The 21,842-nt window shown below is 46.7% G+C and overlaps 1 protein-coding gene across 1 annotated transcript in view; it reads right to left on the bottom strand.

Moving 5' to 3' along the window:
- The window catches only part of LPCAT3 (lysophosphatidylcholine acyltransferase 3), a 38,793-nt gene extending 18,287 nt beyond the window's left edge, over positions 1-20,506 (bottom strand). Inside the window, exon 1 of the mRNA XM_079714535.1 lies at positions 20,292-20,506. Within this exon, the coding sequence (XP_079570661.1) occupies positions 20,292-20,442 (151 nt within the window). The 5' untranslated portion in view covers positions 20,443-20,506. The remainder of the gene's footprint in view (positions 1-20,291) is intronic.
- Positions 20,507-21,842: the final 1,336 nt, after the last annotated feature.

The following is a 21,842-nucleotide window of genomic DNA, read 5'->3' as shown; positions in this document are numbered from 1 at the left end:
GTCAGAAGGTGGTGCCACTGACAGAGACACACAGATCGGAGGAGACAGCTGGCTCTGCTGGCAACAACTGAAGCCAGATAAAACTCTCACAGGGAGAGGCCGCAAAGGGAGGGCTGAGTCCTGGAAAATGCCTGCACGTAAGGGAGCGCAAGCAAAAGAAACGGAGATAAAACAGAGAACAAGAGGTAAACGAGGACAGTACCCATGTGAGAAAGGAAGATGACTTCTGCGGTAGGAAAGGAGTTTAAAAACATCAAATGTGCCGGAAGTCTAAGGAGGGTGAGGAAGACGTTTGCAATGAGGCCGTTAGTCACCGGGAAACAGAGCAGCACAAGGGACCCGGGGGCCGGGACCTGGGGGCCAGCTAAGAAGCGGGGGCTGGACCAAGAGGAAATGCAGGCTGGACGTGGAGGCCAGGCAGTAGGCAGTAAAAGACTCTGGCCAGAGAGCGTGGCCACCGAGTGAAGGCAAGCATTTCTAAGACAGAGAAGTTCTATCCATATGGCGGGAGGGATGTCTCTGGATTCTTTCCGCTTGTGTATTCTTGGGAGATGGCATGCTGCTTTGCGTTTTTTTTAAATAAATTTATTTATTTATTTTTGGCAATGTTGGGTCTTCGTTGCTGCACGTGGGCTTTCTCTAGTTGTGGCGAGCGGGGGCTACTCTTCGTTGCGGTGCACGGGCTTCTCAATGCGGTGGCTTCTCTCGTTGTGGAGCACGGGCTCTAGGCGCATGGGCTTCAGTAGTTGTGGCATGCGGGCTCAGTAGTTGCGGCTCGCGGGCTCTAGAGCGCAGGCTCAGTAGTTGTGGCGCACGGGCTTAGTTGCTCCGCAGCATGTGGGATCTTCCCGGACCATGGCTCGAACCCGTATCCCCTGCATTGGCAGGCGGATTCTTAACCACTGCGCCACCAGGGACATTCCCATATGTATTTTATGGAAGAAGAAAAGCAGTATAGTGGGTGAGGACAGTATCTGTGGGAGAGCAACCAGCGTTTACCGCAGAAAGAGGGAAAAAGCCCTGGCCCTTCCCCTGAGAGTGGAGGGCGAGGCAAGGAGACTGGCAGAGAAACCTGGGAGGCGGGTGAGTAAGTTCAGGAAAAGAACCTTCCTCTCCTCAGTGAGATGGGTGGTGAGGGCTGTCCCTCGGGAAGAATGGCCGTGTAGGAGCAGCTGGATGAGACTGAAGGCTGCAGGGACCCCAGCCCACGCCCAGGGAATCAGTCAACCCGACTGATTCTCTTTGGAAAGGTTATCGAAAACAGGAGTGGGCAATTGCTCAGCTGTGGAACATGCTTCTTTCTTCAGAAGCTGGGACTGCGTAGGAGCATGGCAGAGAGCTCCCAAGTTCTGACTTAGAACATCGCCGCCCATGTTCGTGTCTCATTGTCTAAACCTAAGCAGCTGAGGGGAGCTGGGAGACAGGTGTGGCATGCCCACTTTACTAGAAGTTCTGCAGGAAAAATTCTCAAGTAATTTAACTGGTAAAACAAATCCATTGTACAAAATGGAATGCCAAGTTGTCCTATATTTTAAAGATACAACACGAGCCTTCAGTGACACTTCTGTCTTTCAACAGTTGCTTTAGGCTGAGTCCCTGAGCCCCGGAGAGGATACCTGTGTTTAGTTTTCCACCCTGGCCTTCAGGGAGCTGTCCGCGGGAAAACTGAAGAAGCTCTGCTTGAAATCCAAGCTTTTCTCCTTCTCTCCAGACTCAGAGGAAGATGTCCCTCCCTTCTCTTCAAACACCCTCCCCTCCTTCCCTTTGGTCCCAATCCTCTGAATTCTATCTACCCCAACCACTCTTAGGTGGGAACTTCGTCTGTGATCTTTCTTGCCAGCTTCCTCAGTCTCTTCCTCCCAATAATAACAAGTATTATCATCAATACTGGCAACTAACCTTTATCAAGCACTTACCATGTGTCATGTATTGAGTTTTACATGAAATTTAGGCACATTACCCCAGTTAGTCCTCACAACAACTATATGAGGTAAGTAATTATTTATGGTCTGCGTTTTATGAATACAGTGACATCAAACACATCAAAGCAGTTATCTAACCTGAACTGACTGCTTGTGACTGATGAAGCTGGATCCACGCATGACTGGGTCGCTCCGCACATTCCCTCCGCCCCCTTCCAAAGGCACAGCCCCACCCCTCTAGCCCCCGCCCCTTGGCCCTGTGCTGCTCCTTCCAGCTACTGCCCTTTGGCAGTCAACCTCCTAGAGTTGTGGTCTAGCTCATCGCCTCTGTTTCCTGTCTACCCATTTCTTCCTTGGCCTGCAGGAACGTGGTAACATACCCCCAGCCCGGGGCAACTTGCCCTCACCTCCTGTGAGAAGATCTGGTTCAGAGTGTCAATGGGCTCCTTAGAGTCAAGTGACGAAAAGTCATCTCAAACTCAAAATTCATGCTTATGGTCAGAGATAAAGGGATGGGGGAGAGAGGATCTCAAAAGAAGGCCATGTCTGTCCATCACTGCTCTTAGGGATCGTTTACGGACAAGGTTATGGTGACTCTGGAAGTTCTAGTTAAAGGAGATGGTTGGAAAAACCTGTTTCAGCCTTGCATCATCTGGATGTTGAAATTTTTCTAGACTATGTAATGTTCCCATAGATAATGGGTATTTTGCTTTGGGCAACTGGAAGGCCACTTTCAGGATCAAATTTCAGTTCAATTTTCCCAAGAATCACAGACTAGAATATAAAACAGGACTGCTTTTGAATATGGCTTATTTGTAGATTATTTTTACCGAATATTTTCACATGATAATTTTATCATTCTTATTTCTACTGTGAAGATCTGCCACTCAAATTTCTTTTCTTTTCTTTCACCACAGTGGAAATTCCTTGTGCTGAAGAACTATACAGAGAAAAGGAAGACAAGTAGAAATAGGAAAGAGAGTGACGCCCTGCGTGACACTGTCTCTTTTCGGTGATAGGTAACTGACTAGGCACTTAATGCTTCGAGCTTAGTTACTGATCACTCTGCCAGCTGGAAGAACACTGGGAGGTTATAGACATTGAGGTGGGGATGAAGCTCGCCTTTGGAAGTTGTTCACGATGGCCCCGTTTCTGTTCTGCAGATTAGCCCTTGTTGATAGTACGGCCAAGGTGCCAACACACCTTCCCCACTCTGACAGTCTGTATGGCTCGGGCTGAATCATATGCTGAATGGTTATTCATAAGATCCAGATTCTTCGAACCCACGAAACCTTAGGAATCACTGACTCCAAACCCTGCATTAGATAAGAAATTAAGGCCCAAAGGGGATAACTGGCATGCCTCAGGTTAACAGAGCAGAGCTCCAATTAGAACCCACATCACTTGATTAGCATGTTGAAACCCTGCCGCATGCCTTGACACCTGGCAGTGGCCTGCGAGTGCATCTCTAACAACCAGCTGTGTGCTTTTAAAGCTACAGCTGTCTTATTCTCTGATTCTCTGTTCACGGACACATACAGGCCCATGTTTACGTCTGCTTATCTTCCTATCTAAAACCGTTCAAAAGCTTCATTTCAGTGATAAATTTAGGTGCTCTTCCCTACTTTCTTTCTTTTTTTTTTTGCGGTACGTGGGCCTCTCACTGTTGTGGCCTCTCTCGTTGCGGAGCACAGGCTCCGGACGCACACAGGCTCAGTGGCCATGGCTCACGGGCCCAGCCGCTCCGTGGCATGTGGGATCTTCCCGGACCGGGGCACGAACCCGCGTCCCCTGCATCGGCAGGCAGACTCTCAACCACGGCGCCACCAGGGAAGCCCCCCTACTTTCTTTCTTCATCAATTCTTGGGGACTCCCTGTCCCTACCCTCGTACTGTGCAGTTCATTTCTTTTTTTCTTCTCCATTCTTTTTTTTTTTTTTTTTTGGCCATGCCACGTGGCTTGCAGAATCTTAGTTCCCCGACCAGGGATTGAACCCAGGCCCACAGTGGTGCAGGCGCCAGGTGCTAACCCCTGGACCACCAGTGAATTCCCTGTGCAGTTCATTTCTGAAAGTGATCTCCAGCTGAGTATCTCAAACGTTTTGACAACTGTAGTACAGGATTCAGGGAAACTGGGAGAAATGATCAAAATGTCCTGGGAATAAATGAAGAACAGAGGGGACATTTTAAGGGTAAATTAGTAAATGGCTGTTACTTGTGAGAAAGAAAGGAAAAGTGTTCTTATGAAGATTAAGAAATATTAGTTATTTTAGTCACTGAGCCCAAATAAACCACCTAAACCTGAACTGCCCCGAAGTCCCACCAAAATTCAGTCTTTAATTGCTCCACTCAAACCACGTGCTCTTGGTAATTAATAAGCAAGGACTTCTTAAGCTTAGTGTCAATGACACACATGCCGGCGGGCTGGTGGAACCTGCTGCCAAAGCTGAAAAGTTATAATACTACAACAGACCAGCCCTGAAGCCACCAATCCCCTCTGTGTGACCCTATGGGGAGCAGACGCTCACAGGCGCTCACTGGCTTCTGAGCCCAGGAAAAGTCAGTCACCCGGCAGTGGCCAGGCCTCAGGAGTATCTCAAGCCTGATCAGATGGCAAAAGGGACGCTCGGAACACCGTCCTCATCTGTGAGCATCTGGATTACAGTCTTTTCTGTACTACTACAGATTGTTCAGATGGTCACGTAGTTATTTTGTTACGACAAAAATTTATAGACCGAAAGAATGTTAAGGCTGTTGACTAGCAGTTCTTCCTTTTAGTGGAAACGGGGACAACAGATGTTGACTGACTTTGACGCACTTGAAGACACTGAAATGCCTGTTCTAGCAAAGATAAAGGGCACTCCTGTTGCTTATATTCAGTGCATTTTATCACATTTTAATTCTTTGCAAGTTAGCGAACCACATGGTGGCAACTTCTAGCCAGATTATCTGATTCTAGCTAGAATATCCCCGGACTCAGGAATCAGAGTAAACTGGTTTAGAAATTCAGCTCTGCCACTTGGGCGAATCACTTAGATTCTTTGTACCTTAATTGCTTCATCTCTGAAACAGGGATGTAAAGAAAAGAATGTTGCCCCCCATTCCAGTTCTACAGGGACCAAGCCATCAGGCACTGTAGTCACCCACTGACAATGCACCCAGAGGGGAATTCAGGAGGGAGAAAAACTGGAAGGATTCTGGGCTTTGGATACGGGCCCTAGATAGTTAAGATGTATATCTAAGGAATAGTTTCAATCAGCCCAGATTCTTGCATCTTCCCATACACAGAAAAGCACTAAAATCATTAATTTGAGATGTCTGTTCTTTGTGATTAGTAGTAATCTTTTGGTGCTCGACTACATGTTTTTCCCAGCAAAAAATTCCTATATATCCTGGCTCCTCCCTTGCCTCTTCGGGGCAGTTTCTCAAAGCTATCTGAGAGGCTGACTCCCGGGTTATAGTCCTCAGTAAGGTCCCTGAATAAAACTTAACTTGCAGCTTTTAGGTTGTGCGTTTTTCTTTCAGCCGACAGGGAAAATATTAGCCATCTTGCAGGCTGCTGTGCAGATTAAAAGAGAAAATATCTGTAAAAGCATTACACATGTACTTCCTTGAGGCCACTTAAAAAATATTTATGGGGCTTCCCTGGTGGCACAGTGGTTGAGAGTCCGCCTGCTGATGCAGGGGACGCGGGTTCGTGCCCCAGTCCGGGAAGGTCCCACATGCAGCGAAGCGGCTGGGCCCGTGAGCCATGGCCGCTGAGCCTGCGCGTCCGGAGCCTGTGCTCTGCAACGGGAGAGGCCACAGCAGTGAGGGGCCCGTGTACTGCAAAAAAAAAAAAAAAAAAAATGTACGTATGGACAAATATTAAAAAAAAAGTTTTTTATCACAGTGTTGTTCTTTTTTTATATAAATTTACTTTATTTTATTTATTTACTTTTGGCTGTGTTGGGTCTTCCTTGCTGCGTGTGGGCTTTCTCTAGTTGAGGCGAGCAGAGCTACTCTTCATCGCAGTGCGTGGGCTTCTCATTGTGGTGGCTTCTCTTGTTGTGGAGCACGGGCTCTAGGCGCACAGGCTTCAGTAGTTGTGGCGCGTGGGCTTCTGTAGTTGTGGCAGGCAGGCTCAGTAGTTGTGGCGCACGGGCCCAGATGCTCCGTGGCATGTGTGATCTTCCCGGACCAGGGCTTGAACCTGTGTCCCCTGCATTGGCAGGCGGATTCTTAACTACTGTGCCACCAGGAAAGACCCCTGGACAAATATTTTATATAAGCATATCTATAGCTAATTTCATAAAATTTGAGTATTCATTTAACCAGTTTTAAGATATAAAATCTCAGGCTCAAGCCTCTAACCTAGAGGTGGGAAATTTTGGCCTATGCCCACCTCAATCTGATTTAAAGTAAGCCTATAGCAAATTTCAAAAATAAAGGTCTCAGCTGCACCCAGTACTCCCAGAAGAAGCCGCTTTGCCAGGAAGTTTAATCAGGCTTCAGGCTGAGGCCCTTCATCTGCATGGGCCCCTTTAAGACCGGGGGTGGGGGGTTGGGGGGGTGGACGTAGGAGCTAGCGATGTGTTCCCAAGGTCCTATGTTTTTATAAAAACATGCAAGATATTTTTGTATTCTTTTTCTTAAAGAAGTTCACCAAGATTATAGAAGCTTCAGGTCCCACAAACACTGGATTATTTATATATATAAAAAAAAAGTCGGGGCTTCCCTGGTGGCGCAGTGGTTGAGAGTCCGCCTGCCGATGCAGGGGATACGGGTTCGTGCCCCGGTCTGGGAAGATCCCACATGCTGCGGAGCGGCTGGGCCCGTGAGCCATGGCCGCTGAGCCTGCGCGTCCGGAGCCTGTGCTCTGCAACGGGAGTGGCCACAACAGTGAGAGGCCCGCGTACCGCAAAAAAAAAAAAAAAAAGTCAACCACCACAACAAAACTAGGCATACACCAGAAAATTCTGCCACTCCCAAAATTCCGTGGACACAGGGCTTCATCCAAGGTCCTCCAAATAATAGGCATATTCCCCAAAGAAGTTCTGGTGGGCACTTGAGGTGGGGGGCTGGGGGCAGGAGTGTTGGTGGCAGCAGGATCCTGGCTCTCAGGCCTGGGAGGGGTGAGGCTGAGAAGGCTTGGGCAGGATTGTGGCTGGTAGCAGGCAGGGTGGGCCAGCTGGGATGCAAGGGCTGGGAAGCAAATTGTGAAGAGAAGGGCCGGTAAGGCTGTCAGTCTGGACTCTGGGGTACCTCGTCGCCCCTAGCTCAGTACGTGGAGTAAGGTAGCACCACGTAGCATGGAACTCCTCTTCCGGGTTTGTTCACCTTTTTACATACAGTGGCTGAAACGGGTACCTCAAGGAGAGTAACTAACTTCCGGGACGGGAATTCAGGCAGACGGGAAGGGAAGGGAGTTGGGCCCTGGGGGGTAGGAAGGGAGTAGAAGGATCCTGTGATTATCCGCTAAGGCTAAGTATTTCAGACCCGGGGCACCTATTTAAGTCCAGGAGTGGGAAGGGGTGCACAAGTCAACTGGCAGAGATGCTTCTCACCTGGGAGAACAGGCTCATCAGAGGTAAGGGGGGGTGGGGTGGAGGGCTGGCCAGGCCTGCAGAGCCCCCAGCCTCATCTTCTCTGCTCTCTGACCTGTCTGCCCTTCCTCTCGCTTCTTATCTTGAAAAAACAATACTTTTTCTCAGCAAGTATTCCAGCAAGTGAAACAATAAACTCTTTCTGAACCAGCTAAGATTCTAAGATTCTAACAGGAGGAAAGATAACAGCATCACATCCTCTAATTGTCCGAATGAATCTGAATTATTTGTTGGGTTCTCTTTCTCTACCTTTGTGCTCATACATAGTCATTCTTTATTCTTCAAGTGTGCAATTCGGTGAATTTTAGTATATTCACAGTTTTGTGCAACCATCCCCACTACCTCATGCCCGAATACTTCCATTACCCTAATAAGAAACCCCACACCTCTCAGCAGTCACCCCCAATTCAACCCTCCTCTCACTCCCTGGCAACCACTGATCAATACTTTCTGTCTTTATGGATTTGCTTATTCTGGGCATTTCACATAAGCGGAATGGGACACTATGTGGTCATTTGTGTATGGCTTCTTTCACTTAGCACCATGTTTTCAAAGATCATCCATGTTGTAGGAGGTTTCAGCACTTCATTCCTTTTTATGGTTGAATATCCCATTTTATGAGTATAACATTTTGTTTATCCATTCATCAGTTGGGTCATTTCCACTTTTTGGTTATTATAATAATGCTATGAACATGTGTGTACAAGTTTTTGTGTGAACATATGCTTTCAATTCTTTTGAGTACATAACTAGGAGTGGAACTTCTGGGTCATACTGTAACCGTTTAACTTTGAGAAACTGCCAAACTGCTTTCCACAGTGCCTAAGCTGTTTGACATTCCCACCAGCAATGCATGAGGATTCCAGTTTCTCCACATCTTCACCAACACTTGTTTATTCTTTTTTTTTTTTTTCTGATTATAGCCATGCTGGTGGGTGTGAAGTGGTATGTCATTATGACCTTGACCTGCATTTCCCTAATGACTAATGATGTTGAGCATCTTTCCATGTGCTCATTGGCCATTTGTATGTCTTCTTTAGACAAATGTCTATTCGTATACTTTGCCCATTTTTTAATTGGGTTATTTGTCTTTTTATTGTTGAGTTATAAGCATTCTTTATATATTCTGGATACGGGACCCTGATCAAACATATGACTTACGAATATTTTCTCATTCTCCTTTTTTTTTTTCCTGTTTCTCATTCTTTTCACTTTCTTTTTTTTTTTTTTTTTTTTTTTTTTTTTTTGTGGTACACGGGCCTCTCGCTGCCGCAGCCTCTCCCGTTGCAGAGCACAGGCTCCGGACGCGCAGGCTCAGCGGCCATGGCTCACGGGCCCAGCCGCTCCGCGGCATGTGGGATCTTCCTGGACCGGGGCACGAACCCATGTCCCCTGCATCGGCAGGCGGACTCTCAACCACTGCGCCACCAGGGAAGCCCCTCACTTTGTTTATGGTATCCTTTGATGCACAAAAGTTTTTCTGTTTGTTTGTTTGCTTTTTTTGGCCACACCACAAGGCATGTGGGATCTTAGTTCTCCAACCGGGGATTGAACCTATGCCCCCTGCATTGGGAGCACGGAGTCTTAACCACTAGGACCGCGAGGGAAGTCCCAATGCACAAAAGTTTTTAATTTTGATGAAGTTCACTTTATCCCTGACCGTCCATACTGGAAATAATTTTCTTTCTATATCAGCACCTCAACATTACTTGAAGGTTTGGGAAGAATTTTCAAAAATATTGAAAAATTATGTATTTTAGAATGTAATAAAAACATACATACCTTAAAAATATAAAACAAGAGGTTAAGACTTGATGAAGTTTGGAGCTTCTGGTGAGATGATGACCAGGTCCCCCTAATTACTCTGTTAGGCTCAGTATAAATAATACAAATGCATGCTATATAGGAGTTCATATGTTTTGCTTTTGTTTCCTACTCTTTCAGAAGAACTAAAGAAGTATTAAAGAGTGGAATCAAATTATCCTTTAGCTAAAGAATGAGGATTTCTAGGGCTTCCCTGGTGGCGCAGTGGTTGGGAGTCCGCCTGCTGATGCAGGGGACACGGGTTCGTGCCCCGGTCCGGGAAGATCCCACATGCCGCAGAGTGGCTGGGCCCGTGAGCCATGGCCGCTGAGCCTCCACGTCCGGAGCCTGTGCTCTGCAACGGGAGAGGCCACAACAGTGAGAGGCCCGCGTACCGCAAAAAAAAAAAAAAAAGAATGAGGATTTCTAGTAGCCCTTATGGGTCAATATTTTTAACCAGGGCCCTGTATGCTGTCCTCCAACTGTAATCAGTCTGTTCTACTTTTGTCTGAGGTATAAGCTATAGGAGCCTTAAAGGGCACCATTCCAGTTGGCTTCTGCTTGCTGGCTTGCAAACAGAAGTTTTATATTTATGGACAGTAACCCAGAGTGGTGTCCATCTGAGTTTAGAATTGCTATCACAGCAGAAACTGGAAACCTCAAGAGCTATAAGCCACTTAGCACGTCTACATGGAAGCCACTTCTCATTAGAGCACATACAAATATACAGTGACCAGAACTTAGCCTCCTGGGCTCTCATATCCTCCTCAGATTTGCATACAACATATGCACACGAGTCCTCTATTTTTTGTTTATAGTGAATTCTTAATTGCCTGCAAAATTACTATCTCACCACTTATAATTTCATGTAGCAGGTATGACTATGTATACTTTTTTTTAACATCTTTATTGGAGTATAATTGCTTTACAATGTTGTGTTAGTTTCTGCTGTATAACAAAGTAAATCAGCTGTATGCATACGTATATCCCCATATCCCCTCCCTCTTGTGTCTCCCTCCCACCCTCCCTATCCCACACCTCTAGGTGGTCACAAAGCACCGAGCTGATCTCCCTGTGATATGCAGCTGCTTCCCACTAGCTATCTATTTTATATTTGGTAGTGTATATATGTCAGTGTTACTCTCTCACTTCGTCCCAGCTTACCCTTCCCCCTCCCCGTGTCCTCAAGTCCATTCTCTACATCTGTGTCTTTATTCACGTCTGACTATGTATACTTTTCTTATCAAAATGTCGTAGCAACATGATAGCTACTTGATACTGAAAAGTATCTTTAATTGACAAAGATTTTTAATTTAAACTTAGCCTATGGTTAGCGTGAGGCATTTAAACCATCTACTTGACTTCATGTGAATCAAGAACAAAACCTGAGTCTGATCATTTCTGGCTTGACCCGCTTTCTGGCCAACTGTCTCTAAAATTCGAACGCAATAACATTTCCATCAGAAGCCTCTGTTACTAACAATTATAGTTCACATGGTTCTCAGACAGAATCCTTCATTCAGGGTGTCCAGAGTTTCATGAATCTCACTTATCTTCAAAGCCACTGATTGAATAGGGAGGAACTTAGATTTAAAAAGCAGTCCATTTTAAACCAAAAGGAAATTCTTATCCAGAAATTACTTATCCTTATTTTTAGTGTCTTACTCGCCCCCCGCTTCCCCTTCTTGTTTTGAAAATAGAGGTAAATAAAGATGCATACAACATCTTTTGGGCTACACAAATCTTAGGCTTTAAGGTCTCTAGGAAGCTATTATTGCTTCATCAAGAGAACTCCAATTGCGCCCTAAATCTCCTTACCCTTGACTTCAGCAACTGCTGGGAAAATGTCAACACACACACCCCTACCTTAAAAACTCTCTGCTTGGGCTTCCCTGGTGGCACAGTGGTTGAGAGTCTGCCTGCCGATGCAGGGGACACGGGTTCGTGCCCCAGTCCGGGAAGATCCCACATGCCGCGGAGCGGCTGGGCCCGTGAGCCATGGCCGCTGAGCCTGCACGTCCGGAGCCTGTGCTCCGCAATGGGAGAGGCCACAGCAGTGAGGGGCCCGCGTACTGCAAAAAAAAACCCCCCAAAACAAAAAACAACTCTCTGCTTGAGAAGGACAGTTCACTTAGAACACCTTTCCCCGGCAGCTGCAATGAGGGCACCTAATTTTTGTTAAAGCTCCAAGTCACAACAGACGGTGTGGGTGATGATGATAGTTCTGATAATAAAGATAATGATATAATAACGTCATTGTTATAATGACATTAATCATATGATTCAAGAATGATAATAAGATTTGGAGAATAACAAGAGATGTTAGCAAACGGGGAAAACTAAGCCATAAAGAACCTGAGAGCATTTTGTTTATCCCAAACATCATAGGATACAATGACATTTCAAAAAGTTTAAGGTACTATCAGGACATCAAGTATTACAAAACAGATACTTGAAGCCACACACTAAACCCGTGATCCTCAAACATCAGGGGAACCGGTATAACCTGGAGGGCTTGTTAAACCACAGATCACTGGGCCCCATCCTCAGCTTCTCATTTAGTCGGGTGGGGGTGGACCTGAGAATCTGCGTGTCTAACGAGTTTCTAGGAGAGCTGAGGCTGCTGGTCCCAAGACCACACTTGGAGTCTCCTGGGAAAGGAAGGAGATGAAGATCTATTGAGGGAAGGGAGAGAACGGTTACTTAAAACTACCCTGGGTCAGGCTTGCTCAGGTGTTTATACAGTTCATCTCACTTAGTCCTCAGAGCTTCCCAAGGAGCAATGCTTCTCACGCTTTGCCAGAGCAGAATGAGAGTGAACACACATATGCGAAGGATCTGCTTAGGTAGTTCTCTAGAAATAAAAAAGCTCTTTGGGGGCTTCCCTGGTGGCACAGTGGTTGAGAATCTGCCTGCCGATGCAGGGGACACGGTTTCGAGCCCTGGTCTGGGAGGATCCCACATGCCGCGGAGCAACTAGGCCCGTGAGCCACAACTACTGAGCCTGTGCGTCTGGAGCCTGTGCTCCGCAACAAGAGAGGCCGCGACAGTGAGAGGCCCGCGCACCGCGATGAAGAGTGGCCCTTGCTTGCCACAACTAGAGAAAGCCCTCGCACAGAAACGAAGACCCAACACAGCAAAAATAAATTAAAAAAAAAAAAAGCTATTTGATGACTATATTATCTTTGAAAATGCAGGTCAATTTTGCATTCTGTTTCAAAGTATTGCTGCTTGTTATGAATTAAACATAATTAAAAAATTATTTATCAGATACACTGCTTAACTCTTAACCTCAATTTCTTTAGTAAAATTGGCCTTTGGGAACATGAGGAAAAGGATGGCTGAAGTTTAGTAACTGGTCGATGGTGAAAGAGCTGGTACATATTTAATCTTTTTTTTTTTTTTGGCCGTGCCGCGCAGCATGCGGGATCCTAGTCCCCCTGACCAGGAATCAAACCCGTGCCCCCTGCAGGGCAGGCACGGAGCCTTAAGCACTGGACCGCCAGGGAAGTCCCAGTACATATTTAATCTTAATTAGTTTTAGAGACGTGCACCTAGGCCCGCAGGTCTCTGAAGATGATGTAAGCTGCATCCTGCCAGCTTACTGAACCTACTCAGACACCTGCACCTCCCACACACCTGAACGCTCCATCAGGCTCTTCTCTGCTCCTCCCTTATGGAGCCTCTGTTGTTCCGGCCAAACTGGATTACCTGCTGTTCCTCAGAATTTTCTCACTTTTCCTGCTCTCTACATACGTGCTCATTATTCTTTGCCGCTGGAAAGCTCTCCTTTTTATTTCCACCTGATTAGAACCTTCCACACCTTTGAAGGTCCAGCTGAAATGCCATTTCCTTTTTGAAGACCAAATCCCATTTTTAAAAGGCTGCTGGACGGAACTCCTTCAGTGAGTTCCCATGGCTGCCCAGACAGATTTAATGTCAGTGGGCATGTAATGGCTTTTGTTAAATTACTCTGTGTGTATAATCTCATGGGCCCTGATTTACACATGCCTCTGCAAAGAAATGGTTCTGTTTGACATTAAAGTTATGCTGGCATTCAAACATGAAGTTTTGTGCAATGTAAGATATTGCAGTGTAGATAAAAAGTAGTTGGAAAGAGGGAAGAGATATGGGGATATATGTATATGTATAACTGATTCACTTTGTTATAAAGCAGAAACTAACACACCATTGTAAAGCAATTATACTCCAATAAAGATGTTAAAAAAAAAGAAAATGAGTAAAATTCTAATTAATTGCTTTAAAGTCATGAATGTGTCAAACTGGTTTGTTGGAGCATTTATTTTCAAAAAAAAAAAAAAAAGTAGTTGGAGAAATATATTTAAAAGAAATCCCCAACAGGAAGCTTTAGGTTATGATGAAATTTGTGGCTATGAATTAGAATAAAGTCTAAAATGTAGAATGTACCTAGCCTTTTAGGATATCAGAAGAGGCTTTGAAAGTCATTTAGGACAACTCCCTTATTTCACAATCATAGAATTTTTGGAACCCGCTTTGTATTATGGTCCGAAGTCCCATTTGTCTAGTTAATGCAGTGCAATTTCCATCTTGCTTACCTTTGGTTTTCTTCATATTGCAACCCGAAGAAAGCTTTTTGCCCTGAATGATGATTTAGTTCTGAAGGGCCAGACCTGACTTTGGTCCAAAGGGAGCTTAACTGCAGGACCTCCTTTGATTTTAAAGGTTGCTAACCGTAGTGGTGCTAATTCGGAACCTCCGAGGAATGAGCCCTTAACCCCAAGTGCCATTTTTGATGAGTCCACCAGCCAAGCCGCAGCTGCGGCCAAGCTTGGGGAGGAAGCTTGCGCTGGGCGGGGTGGCCATCCGCTTCATTTGGCCGGCGCCAGCTTTGGCCTCAGAGAGGTATCTCACATGCTGATTACTTCTTGGCTCAATCCCGTAGAATGAAAAGAGTGAAGACCGCCGAGGGCCTTTGCCTTTCCCACCTCTGCGAGCTCCTCCCAACCCCAAGGTGGTGGAGCAGGGATTTCAGAGGTGGGTAGAAACAGGTGTGACCTTAGGAAAGCTATTCAACCTTTGGAGGCCCCAGTTCCCTATCTACACAAAGGAGGTGATAAGAGTACTGTAACTATCTTAGGGGTAATTGGCAAGCTTAGGTGGGGTATTGTTGAGCACTTTATAAATGTCAGCCACTGTCATTATCAGCAAAGGGCAGCAACGTCAACACACTCTAGATTCTCTTCTGTGTAAGCTTCAGTTCCTCCCTGACTCAATTATGATATCACTATTGACTCCTAAAACTATATATTTATTTGTTTGTTTGTTTATTTATTTATTTTTGGCTGCATTGGGTCTTCGTTGCCTCGTGTGGGCTTTCTCTAGTTGTGGCGATGCGGGCTGTCTCTAGTTGCGGCGAGCAGGCTTCTCATTGCGGTGGCTTCTCTTGTTGCGGAGTACGGGCTCTAGGCATGTGGGCTTCAGTAGTTGTGGCTCGCAGGCTCAGTAGTTGTGGCTTGAGGGCTCTAGAGTGCAGGCTCAGTAGTTGTGGCACATGGGCTTAGCTGCTCCGCAGCATGTGGGATCTTCCCGGACCAGGGCTCGAACCCGTGTCCCCTGCATTGGTAGGCGGATTCTTAACCACTGCACCACAGGGAAGTCCCTAAAACTATATCTTTAGTCCAACTTTTTTCCTGAACTGAACACTAGGCTTCACAAGACAACCTGGAGGTGCCCTTGGAACCTAAAGCAAGTCCAAAACTAGATCATTCCCTGGCACTGAGCACCATCTCCTCTTGACCTCTCATTTGTGAAAGACACTGTCACCTTTCCAGCTACGCTGGCAGAAGGACTGAGTTTGGTTTTTTTTTTCAACTACTTCTTTATCCTCCATGTATTCAGTTGCCAAGTCATTCATTCACACATTCACTTATTCAACAAATATTTATTGGGCCTTTTCCATAAGCTAGGTGCTGTACTAAACTCTGGGTACACAGTGACGAACAAAACTTACATGATTTCTGCCCTCATCTGCAAATATATAATTACACATTGGCATATATACCTAGAAAGAGATTTCAGTCAGTAGGAGAAAGTACAGCAGGGGACTTAATTTAAAATGAGAGGCAGGAAAGAACTCTTGGAGGAAGTGAAAATTTGAACTGAGGCCTGCAAGACGAAAAGGCTCTGTCAGGTGGGTAATGAGTGCAGCGTGTTGCTGGCAATGGGATCAGCAGGTACAAAGGCTCGAGGTTGGAAAGTACCTGATGCATTTTCTGAGGAACTGGGGGAAGGCCACGCGGCTACAAGGCTGTGAACTTGCTTGAGTCAAGGCTGGAGCAGGAGACTCCCAGGGGTGTATGGGAGCCCCTGAAGGGGTCCGAGCAGGAGAGGCGCAGGGTCGGACCACCCTGGCTGCTCTCAGAGAACGGACTGGGTGGGCAGGAAGAAATCAGAGACCCATCCGGGGGCTGCTCAGGTGTTTCTGGTGACAGATGGTCAGTGGCCGTGGTGACGGAGGAAAGTGGTGTATCTGACGCACAATTTGGAGGTGGTGTTGATAGGACTTGGTGATGGGGGTGAGGGGAGAGAGAGAAAGGGAGGTGGCAAGGCCGCTTCTTAGGCTTCTGGCTCGAGCAGCTGTGCAGATGAAAGTGGCCACGGAACCTACCTTCCAAAAGAGCCTCTACTGCTGTATCAGCTCCCAGTACAGTGCCAGCCACATCGCTCCCCTTTCAGGTATCTGGGATGGCTCCCTGTCACCTGCTTAAGCACACACTCCTTGCCTTGGCTTTCAAGGCTCCACGACCCACGTTTCCAGTCTTATTTCCCACCACTTCTCTACTTAGGTTCTGCTTCGGTCCAACTGGACCACTTCCTATTCCTTGAATGTGTAACCACACGTCCCTGCCTCGGTGCCCCTGGCTCATCCTATTCCTCCGTCTCACCATCTCCGTCTGCTGAAAGCTTATTCAACGACTTTCAAAGTTCATTAAAGGTCCAGTGTTTAAATCTCACAAAGCTCTGTAAGTCTCTGATGGCACTTAGACTTCCGCCTGTTACTGTGGTTATGATAGTACTTATCTTGTGCCCATTCCCTGCCCCCAACAGACGGTATGTCATACCTTTGGGTGCCCGGCCCTATTACTCATCCTGCACCACCGCCCTTGCCCTTGCAAGGGTCAAGTACAGGGCTTCACCCACAGTAGGTACATTTTACTGAATTCGTTTGGGACAACTCATGTTATTAATTATGCTAAGGAACAATGAGACCCAAGTTTTTGAGGCCGAGATGTTTTCCAGTAGCATCTGCCAGCACCAGAGCTCACAGCAGAATTTATCTTCCACCAAAACTCCTGGCAAATCATATGCAACACAAACCATGCCTCCCACAACAGTCCTCTGCCTGTTCAAAATACTCCAGTGCAGCAGTGCTCGTAAGCTTACCCTTTCCTCTAAGTTCGGAATATTAAAAATTACAGGCTCTAACTCAGGATTTTTCAAACTGCTTGTTGTAACCCACTAATGGGTCATGAAATCAATTTAGCAGGTCATCAACAATACTAAAAAATAAAATAGAAAATAGCCAAACACACTGCCTTTACTCAGGATGAGTAATGTTTCCTGAAACTTTTACTTCCAATGCAAGTATTCACCTATGTGTATAATGGGTCATGATGTATTTCTTATCATGGGTCTCAGTTAAAAAGGTTTAAAGGCTAATGCTGGGTGGCCCACCTCAAGATCAGCACCCAGAACTCAAGTAGGGAGAGTAAGATGCTAAGGAAAAAGTAATGAGACTATCTAATTAAAATAGTAATGAAGGGGTAATCATATGATTCAGTAATGATGATAATATTTGGAGAATAACAAGAGATGTTAGCAAATGGGGAAAACTAAGCCATAAAGAACCTGAGAGCATTTTGTTTATTCCAAAGATCATAGGATACAATGATGTTTCAAAAAGCTTAGGTATTGGGGCTTCCTTGGTGGCGCAGTGGTTGAGAGTCCGCCTGCCGATACAGGGAACACGGGTTTGTGCCCCGGTCCGGGAAGATCCCACACGCTGCGGAGCGGCTGGGCCCATGAGCCATGGCCGCTGAGCCTGCGCGTCCGGAGCCTGTGCTCCACAACGGGAGAGGCCACAACGGTGAGAGGCCTGCGTACCGCAAAAAAAAAAAAAAAAAAAAAAAAAAGTTTAGGTATTGGGACTTCCCTGGTGGTGCAGTGATTAAGAATCCACCTGCCAATGCATGGGACATGGGTTCGAGCCCTGGTCCGGGAAGATCCCACATGCCGCAGAGCAACTAAGCCCGTGTGCCACAACTACTCAGTCTTTGCTCCAGAGCCCGCGAGCCACAACGACTGAGCCCGTGTGCTGCAACTACTAAAGCCTGAGCACCTAGAGCCCGTGCTCCGCACCAGGAGAAGCCACCGCAAGGACAAGCCTGAGCACTGCAACAAAGAGTAGCCCCCGCTCGCCGCAACTAGAGAAAGCCTGGGTGCAGCAATGAAGACCCAACACAGCCAAAAATAAATAAATAAATAAAATTAAAAAAAATAAAGTTCCCTTAAAAAAAGAAAAGTTGAGTACAATTTAAAAAAAAGTAATGAGACTATCCCTTTAAAATGTGAATGTCTGATATCAATATATAATACCTAACCCTTCCCTCAGGGTACCTGCATTTAGGTGCTTTTAACCCAAATTAATCTCATTAGTAGAAAGTGAAGAAAGTGAGTCAGGTATCATTTCGGACTACAGGCCTTCTTGGTACCTCAAGCAAGGATTTCCTCCAGTATCCCAGCTCCCCAAGAGAGCTGGTTCAGGAACTCCATTGCTGAAAAGCTACTGGTTTCTAGGTTGCAATACACAGAAGTGATAATACCTTTGTAAGAGAAACATATTTACAACCAGAATGCACCCTTTCTTCCACACACTTGTCAACAAGCTTATCAATTTATGTTTCTATGTATGTATTTAACATAAACCTAGAAAATACAGTCCTATACATCCATGTACAAGACCTATGCCTGATCTGAGGTAACGTGAACCCCAAGTTGATCTAAACGTGAGATATACTGTGAGGTACTGAAGGCGATAGCACATGTGGGATAGGAAGGGGGGATGTGGGAAATGGTACAATGGACAAGGGGGTTCAGGAGTGTGGTAGATGTATTATGCCAAGTGTTTACTACTTTGATGCTTGGTGGTAATGAGAGGATGAGGTTAGAGGGGTGGGATACGGAGAAAACAATTTTCTAGACAGCTGTATGCACCATGATAGTATATAGTAGTCCACCAGGAGTGCACAGGCTGTATTTGATTATGTCAGCACTAAAAGGACAGATTCCAAGTCCTAATTCCAGCCCCAGCTCCATTTAACAGGTTGCCCCTTATAATTTGTTGCTTCTTGTGTTACATTCTCAATTTATAGTTGAGACATCAAAAGTGAGCTTCCTAAGGAATGAAATGTAAACACTCTTAATTGCCAATTAGAATCCCAACAAATAACTGGGCCAGAGACAAGGATGAAGAAGTAGGAAGTTCAAAGTTGGTGTGGTGCAGACGACCTTAGATTGAGGTACTGATAAACTTGGGTTAGATCTGGGTGACGTGACATGAAGCAAGTCACACAACCAAACGTTCCGTCCGCCTCTAAAATTTTACAGTTCTACAAGGGAGGGAAAAGGTGACCTTCATCTGGAAGAAAATCTTGGTTTGGTGTGTAATAGGCAAGTGACAATGACATTACCCAAGGTTGTTTAAATATGAATTAATGCCTCTCCCATTATCTAGATCGGGTTAGGTGATATATGTCAGTGTCTCTACTGACTACTGGATAACTTCCAAATTTCTTTCCCGGCATTTAAGGCTTTCCACATCTGCCCAATTTATCTCAAATTTCTTGTGGTTCAGACCCGCTCTTGCCCCCCAGTCATGTGTGCTTACTTCTTCCCCCCCCACTCTCCTAGCTAATGTCCCATAACCTTCCTAAAACCTTCCAGCTACTCAAATATTTATGTATCAGCTCTTCACCTTTGAATTCCTACAAGACTTTACAGCAGTCCTATCAGATAGGCATTATCATCCTCATTTCATAAATAAGAAAATTGAGGCTCAGAGAGGTTAAGTAGTTTGCCCAGGGTCCCACAGTTTGTAAGCAGCAGCAGGGCTGGGTCTGATTTGTTTGCCTTCCAAGTCCACACACTTTTTTTTTTCTCTCATTGTGTCATGCTGCTTCCGTGTATTAAAAAACCACGGAAGAAGGATGCAGTAAAAAAAGCCTATAAACCAGTTATAATACAGTTTGTTGTGACATAAATGCAGATACAAAACATCCTTTGAACCACGTGTGCAATAAACGCTTGGGGTAGCATGGATAGTTTTTAAGAAGTTGCCACTCTTGTTTCCCAAGCCCAGTATTAAAGCGATATTCCAGGGTAAATGACAGGTGTATGGCTAAGTAAGAGAAAAGGCAATATGGTATAGGAAGAAAATATTAGAAGCGGGACAAAAAGATGAAGGTGTAATGCAAGCTGGGAATGCACAAGAGACACTCAGAATATGCAAGTATGGAGTATGGGGCTGAGGGAGCCCATAGGACTAAAATATCTAAGTTAGGGGGCCTATACCTGCCAATAAGAAGCGCACGTGTGTGACGGTTGATATTAATAACAGCAGTACACATGGACAGAGAGTAGAACTCCAGAGAGAGACAAATAAGGACGGGTCGCCGGGACACAGGGTAGAGCATGGCAGGATGAGAGAGAGGGTGGTGGCGCCTAATGAGGGGCCAGAAGGGTACAGCAGGGGTCGAAGGGAAAGGTGAAGAGGTTCAGAGGGCACGGCGCCCCCGGACTCGGGACTAGACTTGTCTTCCTCTCCACAGCTGGTTGGTGTGTTCTAGGATTCGCATCTGCACCCCACAAAGCCCTCCCGGTGGCTCCGGGAAGAGGGGGCGGTCACTTCCCCGTTCCTTGGGGACTCCACGAGGGGTCCTTACCTAGGAAGATGGAGATGATGAGCCGCAGCGCCTGTTCTGACGCGCCCAGGGACGTCGCCAACTTGTTAAGGCTCAGGTTCTGGAAACCCCACCGCAGCACCGTCGCCAGCTCCGCCACCGCTCCCACGTCCCCTTCGGCTGCGGACGCCATCTTAGCTCCGGGCGCCCCCCGGGCACCCCTCAGCTCCGCGCGCCCCGAATGTGGGCACAACGCTGGAGCTTCACCCCCAATTCCGGCCCGGAGCCCGCCCACGGCGTGCGCATTGGTTGCAGGACCGCCCAGCGGCTCTGGGATCAGCCGATCATTGGTCGGCCCGGGAAGGGGCGGGGCCTCACGCCGCAAGGTAGGCAGGGGGCGGGGCCGAACGTTTGTAAGGCAAAGGTGACTCGGGCCGAGAATGAACGCGGGGCCGGCAGGGGGCGGGGCTCGGAATCGGGAACTAGACCCGTGATTGGAAAAGTCAGAAGCCGGCGGCGCGGCGACGGTACAACTCAGTTCTAACAGCTCGGGGGAGGAGTCGGGGCGGGCGAGAGTCCGGCCGGCTCGAGCGCTGCCTCCCCATTGGCTGAGACGGAGCAGGCGAGAGTCAGGACGGGGGGGCCGTCACCCGACCGCGAGGTTACTCTCGGTCGCCGGCGCGCCGGGGTTACTGGGGCATGTAACGGGAGGGCGGGAATTCCTGCCTCGGCCTCGCGAGCGCCTCCTAACGGCTCCTCGGCCGTTTCTGAACCGTTAGACACGCCGCCTTCCCTCCCCGAGGGTGGGGAGAGCCCGGCGTCCCCAGCACTCTTTGCCTGCTCCTTTGATTTCATGTAACTGCCTGTATTAAAACTTTACCTCCCCCCGAGAGGCGATGAAGTTAAGATATGCTGATTTAGTCCTTATGATTTTCATTAAAAATTAAACTAGTTTGTCACTATTCAGGTAATACAGGTTCAAGATCAAAGTGCAAAGAGGATAGAGACTGAAGACAAAATAAAAGTCCTTTCTTCCCACCTTGCTTCCCATTCTTACTTCCACTGTTCAGATTAGGCTAACGAAAATGTGCCAGGGCCTGTGCTGGGCTCTGAGCCCAAAGCTGTAGAGTGGGGATGGTGCACGGTCATATAAAGCGTGTAAGTGCAAGAGAAAGGAACAAGCTTCCGTGAGAATACTTAACAAAGGAACACTAAGAGTTTCCAGTAACCACTGGAATTCGTGGAGCATTCTTGTACAATTACAGCTAATACTTCTATAGCACTTCGCGCTTTATGCAGCTCTGATATCCATATTATTTCACTTAATTGATTATGAAACAGGATATTTATTATTACGATGTCCTCTTACTGACACAGAGGCTTGGAGAAATTAAGGAACTCGCTAAGTTCCTTCCCTAGTAAGTGGCAGAGACAGAATTGAAACCTTAAATTTCACCTCCCTCCTCTTTTGGGGGGGGGACAAAATTTAAAAAAAATCAGAGAAGTCAAGAATAATATAACATCCCCCAGATTAAGAAACAAACATCACATGTACAGCTGAAGAGCCTGGTGTATCCCTTCCACAGAGCATTT

This window comes from Hyperoodon ampullatus (assembly GCF_949752795.1).
Source record: "Hyperoodon ampullatus genome assembly, chromosome: 11".
Taxonomy (NCBI): Eukaryota; Metazoa; Chordata; class Mammalia; order Artiodactyla; family Ziphiidae; genus Hyperoodon; species Hyperoodon ampullatus.
The sequence above is the reverse complement of the archived record's forward strand: the minus strand, read 5'-3'. Positions and strand labels throughout refer to the sequence as shown.